Genomic DNA, 22,971 nt, shown 5'->3' on the forward strand with positions numbered 1-22,971 from the left:
CCAAACCGAGAGACAACCCAGCATGTACAATAATCTTCCAGCTATTGATACTTGCACACATTTGCAAACACTGCCAACAAAGTTTTAACATTGTCTGAAAACTCCTCTCATTTTTTTCAACACAAAGGTGAGAGTGACAAAACAGATTAAAGTCTAACAGAGCTTTAGACAGAACAGTGCCTACAGTTAGCATCACACTCCCAGGGAATGTTGATGACATCAGCTGCAAAGTATCAATAGGTTCTGACCAGGTTCCTGGCTCAGGTCTGGTCTTGGTCTGATCCAGGAGGAGGGGTCAAAGGTCACATTTCTACATAAACAAACAGTTGCCCCTGAGCCTCTGAGGAATCGTTACAGATAAATAAAGGACTGGGCCATTGTCAGATAGGGCCAAGAGTGTCTTTATGTGTGATGAGGTCATGGAGAGGTATGACCATGCCCACTCTGACCCCGCCCCCCCATGAGTGCTTAGGCCTCTGACTCCGCCCCCATATGTGTTCTTTGTGAATGTGATGATGACATTTGTGTGAAGAGCTTCAGTGTTTCTGAAGAGGCTGTGTGCCCACTCCTCCCCCTTCTCTCTCCCCCCTCTCCTCCTCCCTCTCTTTCCTCTCTCTCTTCCTCCCTCTCCTTCTCTCTCTCCCAACCCCTCTCCGCCTCCCTTTCATCCCCTCTCTCCTAATTCCTTTCTTTTCTCTCTCTCCTCTCCTCCCCCACTTTCTCTCCCTTTGTTCTTCTGCCTCACCTATCCCTTTGTTCTCTCCTCTTTCCACACCTCTCACTCTCTTTCGCTCCCTCTTTCTGCTCTTCTCCTGTACCTCCTGTTCCTCACACACTCTCTCCACCTCCCTTTCCACCCTTCCTCCTCTCTCTCCCTCCTCCTCACCTCATGTACGTCTCCCTCTCTGTCCCTTTTTATCCTCATCTGCATCTCTCCTCCCTCTATCCTCCTGTAACTCTCTCCACCTATCTCCCATCTCCCCCTCTTACTCTCCACCTTCTTCCATCTCTATTCTCCTCCCCTTCTCCTCCTGTACCTCTCCCTCACTCTCTACCTCTCTTTCCATCCCTCCTCTCCTCCTGTACCTCTCTCTCCACCTCTCTTTCCACCCCTCCTCCTCTCCTTCTCCTCCTGTACCTCTCTCTCCACCTCTCTTTCCACCCCTCCTCTCCTCCCCCTCTCCTCCTGTAAGGTTACACAAATACTCGAGCGCATTCATTTTTCTCTTTCTGTTGGGGTCAAGTTTGTGGTCGGCTCCTAGTGCTCTGATTGGTCAGTCTGCTCTCTCCAAAGCCCGCCTCTCAAACGGCGCATCGGAGAGAGGCGCGTCCCATGGCAACGGCCCCTCTCCAAGCTGACCTCCGCATGGCGCCCGCGGCACACGCTGGAGCCTTGGCCTGTGGGTCGAGAGACTCTCCAGAGACCAAGAATAATGCGCTTATGTGTGCAACTGGGAATGGGAGGAGGAGAGGAATGAGAGAGAGGGAGAGTGAAAGAGGTACAGGGAAGAGGAGAAGAGTATAGAGGAGAGAGAGGGTGGAGAGGAGAGGGGGAGTTGGGAGAGGTACAGGGAAAAGGGGGAGGAGAGGGGTAGAAGCTGGAGAGGAAGAGAGAGGGGGAGACGAAGACAAAGACAGGTGAGATGGGGGAGAAGAAGGGGAGAGAGGGAGAGGAAAGAGAGAGGAGGAGAGGATAGGTGAGATGGAAGAGAGAGGTGGAGAGGGTGAAGAGAGAAAGAGGAGAGAGAAGGGCAGAGGCAGAGAGGAAAGTGGGAAGAGGAGAGGAAGAGAGAGGTGGAGAGGTACGGGGAAGGGGGGAGGAAGAGGAGAGGGGGAAAGGTGAGATGGGGAGAGGAGATGAAGAGAGTGGGAAGGGAGATAGAGGAGGGACAGAGAGGAAAGAGGGTGTGTGAAGAGAAGAGGGGAGAGAAGAGGGAGGGTGAGAGGGCGAGGAGAGAGTAAGAGGAGGGGGAGGAGAGAGGGAGTAAAATAGCGCTGTGGTACAAGTGCTTCAGTGAGAGTCAAATGTGTAAAATGAACATTAACTGGTCAAATATGAAAATAACACTGTCCTCTGAAAACAGCACTCAGTAAGTGGGTAAAGAGACGTCCAGCTCCAACATATAAAAACACCAGACCAGAGTCCCTGAGCACCCACACCCCCCTGAGCCCCCACAGCCTCTGAGCCTCCTGAGCCACTGCACACATGGTTACCTGCTGTGCGAGACCATAGTCCCCCAAGCCCGCCGAGCCCCCACAGCCCCCTGAGCCCCTTGAGCCCCTGCACACGGCTCTCTGCTGCAGGGCTCTTTATGGTCAGACTGTGTGTGCTTCAGACAGAGCAGTGCCTCAGTTAGCTTCACCCACATAAGGACCATTACGCAGAGGACACGTGGTGCTGACCAGCCAAATAGTCAGTTGTCCAGCGCTGCAAATCATGCTAATCATGGCTATTTGACTTAAAAATACTTTGATAATCGTTATCTATTGCAACACAATCAGCGTGCACCCTCCCTCCATTTGCTCCGTGCTAAGTCCCTCCCCCTTCAGATCACAATACAATCATCCCACTAATGAAACTACTGAACATCACATCAGATTTGTCAAGTTTCTGTGTACAGTTTTGTATGTTTTTGTATATTTATGGAGAATTGTGGGAGCATGGACGGCGTAGGCTTGTGGCTGGAGCATTGAACAGGCTCGTACTGCTAACCCTAAAGAGAGTTTGAATAGGTTCCAGAAGAGATTGCTATATTACTGAAACATGCATGGATGACACCTGAAACCTCTTCAAACCTTTCTTTGATAAGAACTTTATAACAACAATCAATTTTGCAGAATACCCCCGTCTTTAATCATACACTTCATTCATAACATATTGCCCTCAGTGTCCATGTTTCAGCCATTATTTGTTTTTTAATATATTTAGTTTATAGAAATAAATGTTTGACTGGTCGACTCACCAAAACAATGATCACAGATTAATTGACTTGTCAGTTACAGCTCTACAATTATCAAACTACAGACCTAACATCAGCCAAACAAACCAACGGCAGTCTGATTTCATGAAAAAAAATAAATAACCTGTACACCTTTATTTTGAGTGTTTGTCCACTGCTCTGAAGGTTGGCAGTTTGATCCCCTCTCTCGACATAAACATTAGTAGAGCAGTCACTGACCTACAGGTTGTGGGCTCCCACAGATGAATACTGTCATTGTTATCCTTGGGCGAGACACTTAACCCACCTTGCCCCCAGTGTCTGTGTACACCAGTGTATGAATGTGAAGCGCTATGTAAATGTAACCATTTACCCTTTATATTTTATGCAAATAAGCATCGGTATTTGTATCCCATTGATTGGCCTCAAGTGGTTGTGTTTTACTGGAAAATACTAATAACTAGGCTTCTTTAATTTATTTTTTTCCCTAAATATTCAATTGTTGTACTATATTATAAATGAAAAGGGAAATTAAAATTAAATAAATAAAAAATACCGTATAAAATACTGTAAAGTGGTCTCCATAGAAACGGACAACAAACCATCAGCTAATGGCTAACGGCTAACAACAGAAATTCCGCCAAACTCCACAAACTCGTCTAAAATGTCGCTGTTTTACGCTCAGAGTTCGGTTTGTAAAGACGCGGAGGAGCTGACGGAGCTGAGACAATCCGCCGCGGACTTCTACCGACTGAACCATGTCCCGGAGCACCTGGAGCGGGCCCTCAACGAGCTGTTCACCCGGAGACCGAGCGACCTGCACGGCTACCTGGTGAGTGCGCGCCCGGGGGCTGGAGCAGGAGGATTTACATTTAAGCGTTTTATATTTAACACATTTAATTATAACTAATATATATATATATATATATATATATATATATATATATATATATATATATATATATATATATATATATATATATATATATATTACACTATTCAAAGGTATTACAGTATTGTGCTGGCAAAATAATAACGGGATAACAATACTCCTCAGGCAAAGTTTAATGTTCTGGTGTTTTTCAGGCAGAGTTCTTCTCCGCTCTCTCCAGTCCTCCTCGGATCAGCAGAGTTGAGGGTCTGGAGGTCCTGGACTCCAGAGGACAACCTTCAATACTGGCCCAGGTCTACTGCATCATCAGGAACCACGAGAAGGTACTGGTTTAGATCTGATTTTAGAACTGGTTTAGACCTGGTTAAGACTGGGTATAGTGTTGTTTCAGTCCTGATTCAACACAGTTTTCTTAGTTTTGGTGAAGTCACATTTTTAGTCCCGGTTTTTAGCCCCTGGTCTAGTCCTGGTATTACGGTAATTCTTGTAAAGTCCTGGTTTAACTTTTAATCCTCATTTAGTTCTGTTTCAGTCCTGGTTTAGTCCTGGTTTAAATCCGGTTTCAGTCCTGATTGATCCTGATTTAGTCTAGATTTAGTCTAGATTCAGTCCTGGTCTTGTCCTGGTTTGAATCTTTGTTTAGTCCTGGTACAGTCCTGGTTTAGTCCTGGTTTAAGTCCTAATTCAGTCCTGGTTTAGTGATGGTCTGTCTTATATGACAGACAGTAAATGCCAAAAGTAAAATCTGGTGGACACTGCCTTATATTTATCTGAAGGGAGGAGCTAATTACACTGAAACAGGAAAAAAATATTGTTTACAGTTTCTGTATGTAGGCTAAATCTATTGAGCTACAGTAAGTGTACACTGTGCCTGAGTCATAATTAGCATATTCATACAACTCTTAATATGTGCTTGCACACCTATTGGCATCCTGGCTAGCCCGACTGTTCTCCTTGTTTCCTTTGTTTGCTTTGGGTCTGAGGATGGAGTTATAGATGGGGAAATGGTCTTTAACTCCATCCTCAGACCCTGTGCACACTTAGTGTAGCTTGATAGACCTAGGCTGCATACAGAAACTGTAAACAATAGAGTTTACCAGTTTACGTGTAATTAGCTCCTCTCTTCAGATAGACATAAGACAGTGTCCACCAGCAATCTGACCAAAACTGAAGAAGTGTCTTGGATGAGCAGTGAAATGTCTTCACTCCTACAACTTTTTTGTCAAGTTGACAGATTTTACTTTTGGCTTTTATTATGGACCAGACCTGGATGACTGAGGTTGCACAGACATCTTCTGAAAGTGACAGAGGTTTGTCTTTCACTTCAGTGAACAGGGTCAAACTGGGGTCACACACCTGAGATCAGCCAATCAGAACAAAGTTTCAGGACTTCAACACAACTGAGGAGGGACTAAAAATGTAAACTACAGGTTCCCTTCTTTTTAGCAGCAATTCTGACCAAAGTATTTTTTGTGATATTGATACTTTACAGCTGATGTCATCAACATTCTGTGGGGGTGTGACGCTAACTGTAGGCACTCTCTGCGGCTTGATGAGTCAATGAGTTTATAAGCACTTTTCACAACTCTCTAGGGGCAGAGCGGAGTTTTGCCACAACAGTAATGCTAACAATTATCATGCTAACATGCACTTTCTGATTCTTGAATAAGTATACAGCAGACCGCAAGAGCTGCTTTTGCAATCTGTATTGGGCCAAGACACATTTTACTCAAATGCATGGGAAAAATCACAGAAAAATATCTTCCCTTTGACCCATGCTCTGGTTCTCAGCTCGTCTCCTCTGCCTCTGTCGCCTCGTACTTTGGACCCAAAGACTCCAACAGCAAAGACCGGGCCGAGCAGGTGAGCAACGCACTGCAGTGGATCCAGGATTTGAACCAGCAACTCCAAGACCTCAGCCCTGAAGACCAGAGCCAGGTGGACCACATACTGAGGTAACTACTGACACATACAGGAACAGACAGGGGCAGAGCCAGAGGAGCCGGAGGAGGAGCTCATATGAATATTTGTTCTCTCAAGTACTGATGGGTCCTCAGAGGGTTAGGCGGGGAGGGTGACATGCCAGAGTCACAATGGGGTCACAATGGGGGCACTGGGAGGTCATGGGGGAGTTCACTGTCACTGTACATCAGATCAACTCAGTCTGAGTTCTGATTGGTTGCTTGGGGGGCATCTTTTTAGCCCAGGGTACTGAGGTTAGAGGTCAGAGGGCACTGTCGGGTTCAGAGACATCTCTCTATCTCTCTCTTTCAGTAGTCTGTGCTAGTCTGTCTCTCTTTTTTTCAGTGGTTTGTACTTGTCTCTCTCTCTTTTCAGTGGTCTGTACTAGTCTCTCTCTCTCCACAGTGGTCTGTACTTGTCTCTCTCTTTTCAGTGGTCTGTACTTATCTCTCTTTTTAGTGGTCTATACTTCTCTCTCTCTCTCTCTCTCTCTCTCTCCCTCTTTTGTCAGTGGTCTGTACTGGTTTCTCTCTCTCCACAGTGGTCTGTACTTGTCTTTCTTTTTTTTCAGTGGTTTGTACTAGTCTCTCTCTCTCTCTTTCTTTTTTCAGTGGTCTGTACTTGTCTCTTTCTCTTTTTCAGGGATCTGTACTAGTCTCTCTCTTTTTTCACTGGTCTGTACTGGTCTGTTTCGCCACAGATGTCGGTACTTTTCTTTCTCTCTTTAGTGGCCTGTACTAGTCTCTCTCTAACCACAGGTGTCTACTTGTCGCTCACTCTCTCTTTTTTCAGTGGTCTGTGCTTGTCTCACTCTTTCTCTCTTGCTCTCTCTCTCTCTCTTTCTTCAGTGGTCTCTACTAGTCTCTCTCTCTTCACATGTGTCTGTACTTGTCTCTCTCTTTCTTCAGTGATGTGTAGTAGTCTCTCTCTTCACAGTGGTCTGTATTTGTCTCGTCTTGAGGAGTTGTCAGAGTCTCAGCCCAAACCAGATGACAGCACCAGCACCAGCCTGTCCAACATGGCCGACACTCCAGCCCCCAGCAACAAGAAAGGTATGAGTAGATGCAGTACTCTCAGTACATGCAGTACTGTCAGTACTCACAATATATACAGTATACAGTACATATGAATACAGACCATAGACTGGATATATAAATGGACATAGTTAACGCACTGTTTTCCAAACTGGAAGTGGTTCCATCAACTTTGGCTCCAATTCACTTTCTATGTAAAAAGCTTGGCCCCTCTCTCTGTAACTGCTGCTGTATTAACTCGCTCTACATGATCCTGGGGCTTTTATTTCACAATTTTGTCCGTAAATCAAGATATGAACATTAATAACAGACAAATCCGGTGGCTGTTTTCCGTGAAGTTGCTCCAGCTTGCGTTAGCAACAGGTTGATTGACAGTATTGCTAAGTGCCCGCCCCGGTTCAAATAGAAGGGGGCTAACTTCAACCTTTATACAGACTGTGCTTCAGTCATAGCTGCAGATGCCTGGCCCCTGACGGCCTGTTTGGGGACCTCCTTGTTTTGGGACCTCTTTCTTTGGGCCTGTCTGTGTACTATAATGAGTATACACCATACACACAGTAGTACTATAATGAGTACACAGAGTACACACAGTAGTATTATAATGAGTATACACCGTACACACAGTAGTACTATAATGAGTACACAGAGTACACACAGTAGTATTATAATGAGTATACACCGTACACACAGTAGTACTATAATGAGTACACAGAGTTCACACAGTAGTATTATAATGAATGCATGTAGTACACACAGTAGTATTATAATGATTACACACAGTACACACAGTAGTGTTATAATGAATACATGTAGTACACACAGTAGTACTATAACTACACACAGTACACACAGTAGTACTATAATGAATACATGTAGTACACACAGTAGTACTATAATGAGTACACACAGTACACACAGTAATACTATAATGAGTACACACAGTACACACAGTAGTACTATAATGAGTACACACAGTACACACAGTAGTATTATAATGAATACATGTAGTACACACAGTAGTATTATAATGAATACATGTAGTACACACAGTAGTACTATCAATACACACAGTACACACAGTAGTATTATAATGAATACATGTAGTACACACAGTAGTACTATAATGAGTACACACAGTACACACAGTAATACTATAATGAGTACACACAGTACACACAGTGGTACTATAATGAGTACACACAGTAGTAGTATAATGAGTACATGCAGTGTGTACTATACTGCAGTACCAAGTGTCTTTAAGTAGAGGTGCAGACATCACCAGTGGCATTGGCCTGGTCTTAATGCGATCAGAGTCAGGTAGAGACACAGTAATGACGTCTCTGTGGTCTGAGTATTAAAAATATAAAGTGCATTTATACAGATTATCAACAAAGAATGAGCCAAGCAGCAGATTATCAACAAATAATGACCCAAGACGGGATTAAACCAACAGAATGAGCTGTGCAGCAGACGGATTAAACCACTTTATGAGGAGCCATTAAGGGCCATTACAGCTGCGACTGACACTATTCCCTCCTAAACACAGTCTGCATGGGAATATACTGCTAAATGTGTTTTAAGACACCACAGTCGTTTAAATTCGACACAAACACGTCCAGAACACTACCAGAGACAAGGTTAAACTGGACACAAATGTGTCCAGAACACCGCTAGAGACGACTTTAAACTGGACACAAACACATCCCAAACGCAATGCCATAATGTGGAACACTGAAGGCAAACAAAAAGCATCTCCGTGAACAGAAGAAGGTGGTGGACCCTCACCAGAAAAAAGACATAGTGCACCTTTAATATGGTTGAGATGTCATCATTTTGACTCGTCTTACCAATACTTTCTATGACCACATGTGTGTTGTGTACATGTTGTTTATATGTTGTGTGTATGTTGATGTTTGCATGTTATTTACATGTTGTCATCAGGTAAAAAGGGCTCCGCTGTAAAGCCCCCTCCTCCCCCAGAGCCCCCTGAGCTGCTCCTGTCCGGGGGTCTCTCTGTGGGGGCCCTGTCCCTGAGTGTGGCCCGAGGGGGGGCTCAGAGCAGAGGAGTGGCCCTGTACCAGCACATAGCAATGCTCAAGAGTACACAGGTTGGTCCTGCATAAAAGTACTACAGAAGAGTACAAATACACAGTGGAGTGTACCAGCACATAGCTCAGGAATACATAACAAGTAAATACTGCTTAAAGTATGGAAAATGTACTGCATAAAGTACAAATACACAGAGCCAGAAGCTGAGGAGTATCCCTGTACCAGCACATAGCAGCGCTCAAGAGGTATAATAATACTAATAATAGTACTGTTCCATGGTTACAGTGGTGACACAATGGCATATTAGCAAACACAGCCTGATACATTTTAAATGGTCTGTAAACTCAAAACAAACTTCCATATGTAATTCAAAAGTACCGAAAATCAGATGCTAATCGATGCTGAAACTAGTATCGAAGCTAGATACTCATTTTTGGCAGGTATTGATACTGAAAAGTCCCATTGACAGAAATGAACCTTTCCTGAATAGCTTTATTATACAGTTTATTATAACAAGTATAAGACACATAGACTAGTATACACCCATGGACCACTATGAACCTACCTGGATGACTGAGGGATTACACAGATATAAGGCTGCGTGGGAATGGGAATATAAAAGAAAGAACCACCATTTAATGTGGAATCACAGTATATTGTCTAAAGAAAGAGTGTTTTTATTATCATTGTGGTATCGGGATCGAGTATCAAGTGTAAAGTCCATGTGTGTTGTCTTCCAGCCCCCACCTCAGATGCACATCCCCTCTCTCCTCATCTCTGTGCTCAGCTGTGGAAAAGCATCTCCAGGGAAACTGAACCTGTTTGAAGAGGTCCTCCTGATCCCCAAACCAGGACTGAGAGCCAGACAGGTACTACAGATGCCCTCCCACCCCCCCCAAAAGCAAGACTGCGGGCCAGATAGGTACTCCAAATGCCCTCCCATACATCCAAACCAGGACTTAAGGCCAGACAGGTAATCCGGATGCCCTCCTATAACATCCAAAACCAGGACTAAGTGTCAAACAAATACTACAAATGCCCTTCCACAAACCACAAGCCAGGATAAAGGGTTAGACAGGTAGTACAGATTGCGTCTGATGCCCTTCCTGTATGTCAGATGCCCTCCATGGTGTGTTGGATTGCATCAGATACCCTCCCATCCTCTTCCCTCTGTTTCAGGTGATGCAGACAGCGCAGGAGGTGCAGAGAGAGATGCAGAGGATCGTGGGCTCTGGGAGTAAAGCCGGGGTCAGTGTTTCTACACAGAGATAAATTCTGTAACAGCACATGTGAGAATAAGGGAGCAGGCAGCAGACGGGCTCTATATAAACTCTATATCAACTCTATAGCTGCACATGTGTGAGAATAAGATGTGTCTAAGCTGAAGGTGAAAAAACTTTAAAAACACAGATTCCCACCTGATGATGTCACGAGCTGGAATAGGCCTTTGACCCCTCTTTCTTGTTTGTGTGTTTAGACTTTTGGTGCACTGCTGAGTGACTGTGGCGCTCCCTGTCTGAGCGCAGAGAAAGTGGAGCAGCCTCTGGACCTCCTCTCCGAGGCCTGTTCAAACCTGGAGCTGAACCTGGGAGCAGAGCTGTTTGTGGGGCTGAGCTGCGCCACACCCAACCTCTATGATCACGTGAGTCTGGAACAGTTACAGCAAACTGAAAACTGCTCAAATCCAGATGATAGTTCAGAATTAAATCAGGCCTACTCAGCAAAATGAACATTTCAGAGCTTTTAAATGTTTTTTAGTTGTTTCCCCTCAACATTTACTCACCCAAAGTTGTATTTGGAGTGAGTCGTGCTTTTGCTCGCTTTAGCACAGTGTAGTCAGTTAAAAAAGGAGCTGCTCCCTAGTGTGATTTGCAGCTATCCATAGGGGGCGCCGACAGCATGGGGCGCTTTGTTGTGATGATGTTTACAGCGACGTCAGCTCCCATTGGGCACCACTGTTTTCTAATGCGGAAGTCAGTGGATTTGTTTCTTTTATTAAGGTCTGCTTTAAAGGCACACTATGTAACTTTTCTGGTGGAAGAATTAAAAATACCTCCACAGAGATGTTTCACAGTATGGCATAAAACCTATCTAGTCTGTTTGCATGTGCTGTTTGTGTGTGTGTCAGTCCAAAGGTAAATACGAGGTTAGCTCTGGTCTCCTCAAGACTCCAGACGAGGTGGTGGATCTGCTCCAGGCTCTGCTTCTCAAATACCCCAGTGTGGTGACCGTCATAGACCCCCTCAGGAGAGAGGTGAGTCCTGACCTCAGTCGGTGCTTACAGATGGATAAAGCTAACTTGCTAGCTGCCACGTTCCAAATAGGAAGTGAGGGTGTGCAACTTTAAGAACCTCACTCCTGATTGGCAAGATCCAAAGTATGGATCTTGGCTCAGGTGAAGGATGAAGAAGGGCTTGGTGATGTTTGCTGACCTCCTCTCTCTCTCCCCTCTTCCTCTCAAGCCCTCCCTCTCTCCCCCTTTCTTTTTCTCCCTCTATCTATCCCCCCTCCCTCTTTCTCCTCCCTCCCTCTCTCTCTTTCTTTCTCTCCTTTGCTCTCTCAGGATGTGGAGCAGTGGAAGCGTCTTGCTGCATCCGTCTCAGAGTCCTGTTCTCTTCTCAGCGACATCACCTTCAGAGTACAAGCCCCACCTCCTCCAGGGGTCAAAGGTCATGTCCTCAAACACGTCAATCATGTGACCATCAGCGACCTCATCCGAGTGAGCACTGAGCAAGAAGGTAACACACTCCTCTAATGTAATGAAGGGTGTGTCTGAATGTCTCCCGCCTGACCCCTGACCCCTCACTCACTCCAGAGCCTCTTTATCAGACTCTATAGAGCCTCATTCACACAGAGATTCACACCAAGCTCACTATGGTCAGGTCATGTGACTTTGGTACTGGGTGAAAAAAGTCTAAACTAAAACTTGATTTGTGTTGATGAGATGAGATTGGACAAGTCTTTATGGACTAATAATAATCTCACACATGTATGGACCTGGATCTCATATAAATGGACTGGAGTATTCATAATCAGGATCAATCGTGTGATAAACCAGCGCTTCTATCTGCTTCATTCGTCATGTTGTGTCCAGTTAAAGACCTGTCTCTGTCTACTGTTGGTTTTCTGACTCTCCCAATGCATTGTGGTCTATATTGACCTGTCTAGTGACCACAGCTGGACACTACTTTTCAAGTTGCATTGTGGGAAATTTTGAGTGTACTACTTTTTTACTCACTGGACTTTCGGACACCCCTAACAATGTGTGACCCTCAAAACCCCTTGTAGGGAATAGTGTACACATTTGGACACACAGCGGGGCTTTAACCATTTTTTAATGCAGGGTCTGTGGTACTGGGACCGGCCTACAGTGAACCCTCCTCTGACCCCGCCCTCCCCGACCTGGTAAGTCCACAGAGAAGGCATCTGACACATAGGGAGGGCATGTGGCACACAGGGAGGGCATCTGACACACAGGGAGGGCATGTGGCACACAGGGAGGGCATCTGACACACAGGGAGGGCATCTGGCACACAGGGAGGGCATCTGGCACACAGGGAGTGCATCTGGCACACGGGGAGGGCATCTGACACACAGAGAGGGCTCATTTGTCTCTTTTCCGTTCCAGGCGGTGGGTCTGGGTCTGGACTTCCTTAAACTGGGAGGACTGAGCGGTGCGGAGAGAACGACTCGATTCAACCGCCTCCTCGCCATCGAGGACGAGCTGCAAAGAGAGGGATGCCTCGGTGAGTCAGATGCCCTCCCAGTGTGTCAGATGCCCTCCCTGTGTGTCAGATGCCCTCCCAGTGTGTCAGATGCCCTCCCAGTGTGTCAGATACCCTCCCAGTGTGTCAGATGCCCTCCCGCCATCACTTTTGGGAAATGCATTATTCAATATTTTTCTTTTTTTTAGTTTTGAAAGACAAGCTGCTGCCCCCGATCTTCCCCCAAAGACCAGAGCAGAACCCAGATCCAGACCAGGATACAGACCAGGGTCCAGAGCAGGATCTGGACCAGGATCAAACCCCTCCTTCTGAGTTCAGCTGATTCTAAACCTGGACCAAACCTGGACCAAACACGGATTAAACATGGATTAAACATGGACTAAACATGGACTAAACATGGACTAAACATGGACTAAACATGGACTAAACCACTAAATGAAACAAGAGACAGGACCTAACCCAGAGTCCAGACCAGAACCAGGACTTGGACTCAGTCTAACCAGAAAACTGGGTTCATTAGACCAGCTGTGACTGCGGAGATCTGAGACAGGTTTAGGAGGAGAGACAGAGAGAAAGAGGGAGGGAGAGATGGAGAGAGAGTTGAGAGAGAGGGAGAGATGGAGAGAGAGAGGGAGAGATGAAGAGAGAGAGAGTTGAGAGAAAGGGAGAGAAAGAGAGTTGAGAGAGAGGGAGAGATGGAGAGAGAGAGAGAGAGAGTTGAGAGAGAGGGAGAGAGAGAGTTGAGAGAGAGGGAGAGAGGGAGAAAGAGAGGAAGGGAGAGAGGGGGAGAGAGAGGTAAAGAGAGAGATCAGAGAGAGAGAGACAGAGTTATGAAAAGGATCTTTTCGTTTTACTTTTTGTTGAAATGTACATTAGAATAATAATAATAACTGTCATAATCCAATTTAAACATGTTTGTTTTTAAACCAGAACAGACCCAAACATTTATGAGCATCACATTTTATTTTGACAAATGTTTGAGAAATTATTTTTGTGTTTTAAAAATGACATTTTCAGGTTTATTTCTGCAACAGTTTGAACAATTTAACATTTAAATAAAACTTATTATTTTTATAAAACCACAAACGTAAAAGTCACTGTTTAAAATTCAGAAACAAAAAGAAAAGTGACATTTCAAAAATCTATTTAGAATGTGGAAAATATGAGTCTAGTCCCGGTCTAGTCCCGGTCTAGTCCCGGTCTAGTCCCGGTCTAGTCCCGGTCTAGTCCCCGTCTAATCCTGGACTAGTCCTGGTCTAGTCCTGGTCTAGTCATGTTTTAGTCCCGGTCTAGATCTGGCTCAGGGCTCAGGACTAAACCAGGACTAAACCAGGTCTGTGCTGCTGCAGTGCTGTGTCTCTATGGCGTCTCGTCTTCTCAGTAAAACCTGGTTGAGTTCTGAGTCTTGTTCTCTGGACACGGACCGGACTAAAGTCTTCGGGCTGCTCCGGTTAAAGTTCTCCTGTAAAACACAGAGAAATATGAAATTATGAAACTACATTTAAACTGAGACTTAAAGATGGGGAATTTTACTTCCAAAGGTATTAACTGTAACAGATAACATTTGTAGATCACCATGTTTCCTTTTGTTGTTTGCTATATTCGCCCAAAACAACATATTAATGTGATTTTTTGACACTCTGAGTTCCCCTTCCTTTGCTGTCTGTGCCAAGCCTCTCCCCCTTCAGAGCACTATCACAACACAATCAGACGCATTCAACTAATGAAACTACTGCACATCACATCAGGTTTGTCAAGTTTCTGTGTACAGTTTTGTATCATGTTTTTGTATATTTATGGAGAATTGTCGTGTGGGAGCATGGGTGACGTAGGCCTGTGGGTGGAGCCTTGTACAGTCTTGTACTGCTAATCGCAAGAAGGGTTAGAATAAGGTAAAGAGATTGCTAGATTATTCAAACATGCGTGGATAACATCTGAAACCTCTTGTTTTTGAGGGAACAGCGTTAGAACATGGGAGAAAGCTCCACAATATAGATTGATTGGTTTTAGAAAACTGCACTGATGAGTGATGCAATTCAAAAGAGGCTAAAACAATAGCTGCTCAGTAAAGGCAGTTTGAGTGTGGCGAAGGTCAGGGGACTTTAAAAACTAGGAGGGGCACCACCTGATGGTGTCACAAAGTGGAACAGTGTCTGAGCTTTGCAGACTCTCACCATGATTCCCTTGAGCTCCTGGATCGCCGAGTTTGAGGCTTTCTTCTCCAACTGAAACAGATCAAAAAAACAAAAGTGTTCAGTTCTAAGTGAAAAAATAGATAACCTGGATGTCAAAAATGCATGATTAGGTGATGTCTTTTATTTGTCTAATCAGAACTACTGAGTCATTTAGACAGGTTTACAGACTTGTTACATTATGGTTGCCAGGTAACAGTTATGGAGTTACCTCCACATGTGTCATATCTGCTGCTGTGTCCAACCAGGAAGTAACTTTATAATGGGTGATGTCCAGTCTAACCTGTTGCACTTTAAACTCATTCACTTTCACTCATGTCTTGCTCAGAGGCACAACAGCAGAAAGACCTGGTTTGATTTCTTCACATTCCGCTTTTACTCCTGTCGATCTCTCACCTGTCTCCTGTTCTCGTCTCTGATTTGCTGATTTCTCACCCGTCTCCTGTTTTTGTCTCTGACTGGCGGATTCTCACCTGTCTCCTGCTTCTGGATGGTGATTGGTTGACAGGTCGCAGTTGGATGCCTCTCTTGATCCTTTGCATCATTTCATCCACCGCTGCCTTACGAACATCTGTGACACAAGGAGGGCATCTGACTTAATGGGAGGACAAGGTAACAGGAGAGCATCTGACACAAAGAGAGCATCTGACACACAAGGATACAGGAGGATGGGAGGGCATCTGGCACACAGGGATACAGGAGGATGGGAGGGCATCTGGCACACAAGGATACAGGAGGATGGGAGGGCATCTGGCACACAGGGATGCAGGAGGATGGGAGGGCATCTGGCACACAAGGATACAGGAGGATGGGAGGGCATCTGGCACACAGGGATACAGGAGGATGGGAGGGCATCTGGCACACAGGGATACAGGAGGATGGGAGGGCATCTGGCACACAAGGATACAGGAGGATGGGAGGGCATCTGACACACAGGGATACAGGAGGATGGGAGGGCATCTGGCACACAAGGATACAGGAGGATGGGAGGGCATCTGACCTGTTTCATTGGCTGGTTCTTGTTGGATCAGAGGGATGTTAGTGCTCACCTCCTTCTTTTTTCTCACCAGAAACAGAAGAGAACTGAAAGAGAACAAGACCAGATTTAGACCTGGTTTAGTCCTGGTTCAGTCCTGGTTCAGTCCTGGTTCAGTACCTGAGTGGGTTGACCACAGGAGCAGGTGGAGGAGGTGGAGGAGGAGGAGGAGGTGGGGGAGGTACAGGGTTCATCAGAGACTGAAGTTTCTTCTGCAGCTCCTCCACTGAGAGAGAGAGTAAATAATAATAATAAAAACAATAATAATGATGATGATTATTATTAGTTGTGTATATAGTGTGTATGTAGTTTGTATAGTAGTATATATAGTACACATATATTTGAGGTACCTGTAGCTCTGAGGTCCTTGACCTCACTCTGGGCTTCGCTCCACAGTTTGTTCAGCTCGTTCTTCTGCTCCTCCAAGTGCTGCACACGGCTCCTCAGACTCTGCAGCTCCCTCTGGTGGTCAGTGCAGGAGACACGCTGCTCCAGGGATTTGAGCTGGAACAGTCAGATGCCCTCTCATGAAACAAAGAGTCAGAAACCCTCCCATAACCCACTGTGTGTCAGATGCCCTCCCTCTCCTCTCAGACCTGCTCCTGGTGCTGTAGCCTCTCTCTCTCCAGGTCTCCGGTCAATCTCTGGACCTGCTCTAAGGCCTCGGCTAGGACTCGGTCTGGTCCCAGGCTCTGGACCAGGATCTGGCTCTGGCGCTTCAGCTTCTTCTGCTCGATCAGCATCTGCCACAAACCACAAACATGAGGGACTACAAGGACCATGATGCATTGCTTTTGACCAGGTCCAAACTGAATCTAAACCGGGTCTAGTTTCCTGACCTCTCGAGCGAAACTCTCGGCCTCAGATCTCAGGTTCTTCTCCAGATCCAGGTCCGTCTGCAGCTCCTCGAACTCATCCAACGCCAACAACGAGACTGAAGAGAAACAGGACTGAACCAGGTCTAAAGCAGGACTAAACCAGGTCTAAAGCAGGACTAAACCAGGTCTAAAGCAGGACTAAAGCATGGCCTAAACCAGGTCTAAAGTAGAACTAAAGCAGGACCATAGCAGGACTAAAACAGGTCTAAACCAGGACTAAACCAGGACTAAACCAGGTCTAAAGCAGGAAGCAGAACTAAAGCAGGTCTAAAGTAGGACTAAATTAGGATTAAAGTGGGGCTAAACTAGAACTAAACCAGGTTTAAACCAGGAGTAACCTCTATTGTAGTTGTTCAGGAGTTTGTTGAGTCGGACTTTCTCTGCAATTAACAAAGTGTTGTCGTGTTTCTCCTTCAGCAACTGCAGAAAAGACAAAAACTGTCAGATGCCTTCCCCGTTTGTCAGATATTCTCCCCGTGTGTCTGATGCTCTCTCATCACCTGTTCTCTGGTTCTGTCCAGTTCTTCTCTCAGTTCCTGAAGTTCAGACTCTGCCCTGGTTTTGTCGCTCTGCAGATCTGAAGTTTGCTCAAATTAAAACAGGAGCAAAAACAGGTCTAAACCAGGCCTAAACCAGGCCTAAACCAGGTCTAAACCAGGTCTAAACCAGGCCTAAACCAGGTCTAAACCAGGTCTAAACCAGGTCTAAACCAGGTCTAAACCAGCCTTAAACCAAGAATAAACTGGGTCTGAACAATGTCTAAACCATCTTAGAGCTAAACTAATATTACCCCCAGAGAAGCAGGTGTCTGGTGAAAGGGAGTACCTGCAATAGTCTTCTGACAAGTCACAGACTGGCACATCTGGTCCAGACCCTGGTCTAGACCCTGGTCCAGACCCTGGTCTGGACCTTGGTCTAGACCTTGGTCCAGACCCTGGTCCAGATCGGGTTCTTGTGGGTCTGGTTCGAGCAGGTCTATGTGAGAGACCAGGTCTGGACTCAGGTGGGACATGAGCATCACACTGCGGCGCTTCAAAGAGCGGTTCTGACGAGACAACTGGAAAACACAGAAACATGATGACCTAAAGCGTGGACGGGTCAAATGGAGGTTTAACCCAGAGATTGTATAAAGAAGTGGACTAAGTGAGTGTGGCATCACCCACAGAGTTCAGCTCCAAATGAAGCTCATCGAGGCTAGCAGTTGTAGCGGCGACTTTGGAAAATGGAATTCTGATTGCGAGTATCATAGCAACCAAAGAGTCAATCTGGAGCGAGGCTGCTGAAGATAAAGCCCTGTCCTGGTTTGGTTTAGTAGGGAGCGGACGCTGAGCAACGCTGTCAATTCAAACCTGTTGCTAACGTTAGCGGGAGCAACCTCAGAGAAGGCGCCTGATTTGTCTGTTATTAATGTTCTTATCTTGATTTACAGACAAAATAGTGAAATAAAAACCCCAGGATCATGTAGAGCAAGTTAATACGAACATTTTAAGTTTAAAATGAGCCTGACAGCAGCAGTTACAGAGAGAAGAGCCACAGTTTTTAAATAGAATGAAAGTTTAATGCCATAGTTGCCATAACATTCCAGGCAAAACAATAACATCTCCATGGAGACAAGCAGGTGGCAAACACACCAGAAAAATTACATAGTGGAGCTTTAAGGAAACTGAAAAAAATATTCAACACTAAACAGGACTAAACCAAGACTAAACCAAGATTACATCAGGACTGAACCAGGTCTAAACCAGAACTAAACCAGGACTGAACCAGGACTAAACCAGGACTAAACCAGGACTAAACCAGGACAAAACCAGGACAAAACCAGGACAAAACCAGGACAAAACCAGGACCAAACAACCAGGACAAAACCAGGACAAAACCAGGACAAAACCAGGACAAAACCAGGACAAAACCAGGACCAAACAACCAGGACAAAACCAGGACAAAACCAGGACAAAACCAGGACTAAACCACATCTACACCAGGTGTAAACCAGGACAAAACCAGGACAAAACCAGGACAAAACCAGGACAAAACCAGGACAAAACAACCAGGACAAAACCAGGACAAAACCGGGACTAAACCACGTCTACACCAGGTCTAAACCAGGACAAAACCAGGACAAAAACAGGACAAAACCAGGACAAAACCAGGACAAAACAACCAGGACAAAACCAGGACTAAACCACATCTACACCAGGTCTAAACCAGGACAAAACCAGGACAAAACAACCAGGACAAAACCAGGACAAAACGTCTACACCAGGTCTAAACCAGGACTAAACTCGGTCAAAACCAGGTCTGAATCAGGTCTAAACCAGGTCTAAACCCATGTTATTGGCCTGTGTCAGATCCTCGTTCTCTGTGACCCTAAACAAACAGATTGATAAATAATAATTCATATTTTTGTGATTGTGGCATTTTCTGGACAAAGCCGAGAGCGTTCCATCAAATCACACGTGAACATAAACACAATAATAATAATAACGACAACGCAGCGGCAGCACCCGAGGCTGTAATCAGGGAAATGACAGGGTCCGAAGCACCCGCCGCAAACAACGCCACAATCACCCGCGGCAACAGGAGGCAATCACCACGGAGATGCATCCAGCATCACGGCAACAGAAACATGAAAGGAAGAGGGAGGGGTCATGTAAATAAATGTGACCAGAGAAGAAAAGAAAAGAAAAGAAAAGACTGAACGAGGACTAAAGCAGCACTAAACCAGGACTGAACCGGGATTGAACCAGGACTAAACCAGGACTAAACCAGGACTAAACCAGGACTAAACCAGGACTAACCCAGTACTAAACCAGGACCAGGGGAGTGACCTAGTGAAGAAAAGTCTGAAGCTGTTTTCACAAATTCTCAGTGTTTGAATTGACCTTTGCACAATCACAACATCAAAACTGGGACTGAACGCAGAAATAAACCGGGACTAAACCGGGACTTGACTGGACCAAGCCAAATTTAAATCAAGACTGTCTCAAACCAGGACTATATCTACAGTACCTTTGTTGCCAGAGCTTCTGCTGTCTCTCTGCAGGATTTCTGGATCTGGAGGTTCTTCTGGATGTGTCCCACCTCCTCCAGGACCTGCTCCGACACTGAACAAAACACAGGTCAGATATTTAAACATTATTTATATATATATATATATATATATATATATATATATATATATATATATATATATATATATATATATATATATATATATATATATATATATATATATATATATATATATATATATATATATAAAATATATACACATACATATACATATACACTGAAGGACGTAAACATCGTTGCTCATAATATTAAAGATTGGACTAAAAGGAGGTTTAGGACTTTCACGCAACACTGCACAAACACACTCCATTCTTGCCCTATCGCATAGAAAAGAACATACTGTGACAATAGATAGATTGTGTAGCATGTCCTCCCAGATTAAGCTGTTACAGATAACGCTGCGCCAGTGGGGCGCCTGGAGGGTAGAGGAGTGCCAGAAGGAAGAAGATGTCCATGCTACTGAATATTCATGATTTATGTTTAAATGTGGCGTTCAGGGTCACGCACTCAGATCAAAACGGGACCGCCCCTGAGATCTCCGTGCACGTACTAGGGACAGCATCATGCCTGACTTGTATTAGATTGGATGTATGGGGAACAATAAAACTCGAGTGATTCTACTCTCTGGTCTCCAGTGATTCTTCTGATCGGATAAAAGGAACATGCTTACAACACATACATATACATATACATATATATATACACACACACACACACACACACACACACACACACACACATACATATATATATATATATAAATAAATAAAAGAAAAAAGAGAATAGAATTTTTAAAATTCCAAACCTTTGTGAAAATGTTGCAGTTTGTGAAGAGCTTCATCTCTCTCCTGCTCCAGACGCTCACACTGACACCAACAAAACAAGTCCAGTGAGTCCAGAACCCCAAAGAAACATCAAGTTATAAACACACACACACGAGAACAAGCACAGGAACAAGAGTGTCAGGTATAAGTAAAAACTCATGAGAACCATTGTACTTGACCATGAAAAATTAAAAAGGTGAATTCATAAATGGTGAATCTGATCATTTCTATTAGAGAATAGAGCCAAAAACTCACTGTGTAACAAGATTCATTTTACCTGCTTCAACTGTGTTAAATATGATTGGCCTGTAGAATGTGTGATGTCATGTGTTAAAACGTGTTCAAAGAGACAAAAATATTATTTTTAAAAAACACAATAAAAATTAAAAAAAAAAAATTGAAATGCCAGACCTTGTTCTGAGTCTCAGAGTGTTTCCTCTGAAGAGCATCATACTCCTCCCGTGCTGGAAACAGGAGTGGGTGCCACATGTTAGTCCTGGTCTAGTCCTGGCTCTAGTCCTGGCTCTAGTCCTGGTTTAGTCCTGGCTCTAGTCCTGGCTCTAGACTGAGTCTGAATCACAGGTTAAACATGGACTTTACGTTGACTTTTGTGGAAGTTTGAGAAAACAGGAAGTGGAGTTTGTTCCATAAACATTTATATTTAAACAAACTCATTTAGACCCCAACCTCAGAACAGGAACGGGAACCAGGGACTAAACCAGGACTAAACCAGGACTAAACCAGGATTAAACCAGGACTAAACCAGAAATGAACCAGGATTAAAGCAGGATTTACTCTGGATTGAACAAGGACAAATGCAGGACTAAAGTAGGACTGAACTAGGACTGAACCAGGATTAAGCATATCCCTATAATAATACAGTTAGCATAGGTAAAGAGGGTGAGACATGTGAACACCTTTGGACCAATCACACCAGAGCACTCCTCCAGTCGGAGCTATAAGCTTCAGACTTCAGTTCCTGCTTCAGTCGGACCTGAGTTTTACATTTAAAGAATCAGAGCTGTTCTTTTTCCAAATGATTTAAAGCAGAAAAAGTGTGTGGTTCAGTCCTTGTTCACTACTGCTTTAATCTTGGGTTAGTTTTGATTTAGTCCTAGTTTAGTCCTGGTTTAGTCCTGGTTTAGTCCTGGCCTGGTTTAGTCCTGGTTTTAGTACTGGTTTTAGTCCTGGGTTAGTTCTAGGTTAATTCTGAGTTAGTCCTGTTTTTAGTCCTGGTTTAGTCCTGATTTAGTCTTGATTTTAGTTCTGGTTTAGTTCTGCTTTTAGTCCTAGTTTAGTCCTGGTTTAGTCATGGTTTAGTCCTGGTTTAGTCCTGGTTTTAGTCCTGGTTTTAGTCTTCTTTTTAGTCCTGGTTTAGTCCTAGTTAAGTCCTGGTTTTAGTCCTGATTTAGTCCTGGTTTAGTCCTGGTTTTAGTCCTGGTTTTAGTCCTGGTTTTAGTCCTGGTTTTAGTCCTGGCTTTAGTCCTGGCTTAGTTTTGGTTTAGTCCTGGTTTTAGTCCTGGGTTAGTACTAGGTTAGTTCTGAGTTAGGCCTGGTTTTAGCCTTGGTTTTGTCCTAAATTAGTCCTGGTTGTAGTCCTGGTTGTAGTCCTGGTTTTAGCCCTGGTTTAGACCTGGTTTTAGTCCTGGTTTTAGTCCTGGTTTAGTTCTTGTTTAGTCCTGGTTTTAGTCCTGGTTTAGTTCTTGTTTAGTCCTGGTTTTAGTCCTGGTTTAGTTCTTGTTTTGTCCTGGTTTTAGTCCTGGTTTAGTTCTTGTTTAGTCCTGGTTTTAGTCCTTGTTTAGTTCTTGTTTAGTCCTGGTTTTAGTCCTGGTTTAGTACCTCTCTGCTGCAGGTCTAAGACTCTCTGTAAAGTCTTGAATTCGTCTGGATCCATTTTGCTGCTCGGCCTCAAGGCAAAGTCCAACAGGAAGTGAAGACACGCCTGTCCCCGGTCTGAACCTGGTCTGAACCTGGTCTGAACCTGGTCTGAACCTGGTCTGAACCAGGTCTGAACCAGGTCTGAACCAGGTCTGAACCAGGTCTGAACCAGGTCTGAACCTGGTCTAATGATGAGAAGAATATGTAAAGCTATGTTTTGTGATCTAGGGCTAGAATGTAAATAAATAGTAAATTTATAGTAATAAAAGTATATATGAAGAGAGGAGCCAATGACCCAGCACGCCCCAGTGTTTACACCAACACGCCCCAGTGTTTACACCAACACGCCCCAGTGTTTACACCAACACGCCCCAGTGTTTACACCAACACGCCCCAGTGTTTACACCAACACGCCCCAGTGTTTACACAAACACGCCCCAGTGTTTACACCAACACGCCCCAGTGTTTACACAAACACGCCCCAGTGTTT

At 44.7% G+C, this 22,971-nt stretch overlaps 2 protein-coding genes across 2 annotated transcripts; one reads left to right on the forward strand and one right to left on the reverse strand.

Annotated features, from left to right (window-relative positions):
- Positions 1–3,599: 3,599 nt before the first annotated feature.
- On the forward strand, positions 3,600–12,923 carry eno4 (enolase 4). Its single transcript, XM_055227473.1, has 13 exons — positions 3,600–3,771; positions 4,026–4,154; positions 5,623–5,786; positions 6,730–6,845; positions 8,769–8,935; positions 9,617–9,745; positions 10,056–10,133; positions 10,354–10,518; positions 11,005–11,130; positions 11,440–11,614; positions 12,220–12,281; positions 12,505–12,622; positions 12,790–12,923. Exons 1-13 carry the CDS (start codon positions 3,604–3,606, stop codon positions 12,921–12,923), a joined length of 1,731 nt encoding a protein of 576 aa, XP_055083448.1. The 5' UTR covers positions 3,600–3,603.
- Positions 12,924–13,602: 679 nt separating this feature from the next.
- shtn1 (shootin 1) lies at positions 13,603–22,515 on the reverse strand. The gene is made up of 15 exons (XM_033979592.2): positions 22,443–22,515; positions 21,015–21,067; positions 20,585–20,645; positions 19,717–19,811; positions 17,533–17,764; positions 17,208–17,284; positions 17,046–17,127; positions 16,669–16,763; positions 16,426–16,572; positions 16,180–16,333; positions 15,950–16,055; positions 15,794–15,876; positions 15,267–15,364; positions 14,776–14,826; positions 13,603–14,063 (listed from the first exon to the last, which is right to left on the reverse strand). Exons 1-15 carry the CDS (start codon positions 22,495–22,497, stop codon positions 13,926–13,928), a joined length of 1,527 nt encoding a protein of 508 aa, XP_033835483.1. The 5' UTR covers positions 22,498–22,515; the 3' UTR covers positions 13,603–13,925.
- Positions 22,516–22,971: the final 456 nt, after the last annotated feature.

This window comes from Periophthalmus magnuspinnatus, chromosome 15, assembly GCF_009829125.3.
Source record: "Periophthalmus magnuspinnatus isolate fPerMag1 chromosome 15, fPerMag1.2.pri, whole genome shotgun sequence".
NCBI lineage: Eukaryota > Metazoa > Chordata > Actinopteri > Gobiiformes > Gobiidae > Periophthalmus > Periophthalmus magnuspinnatus.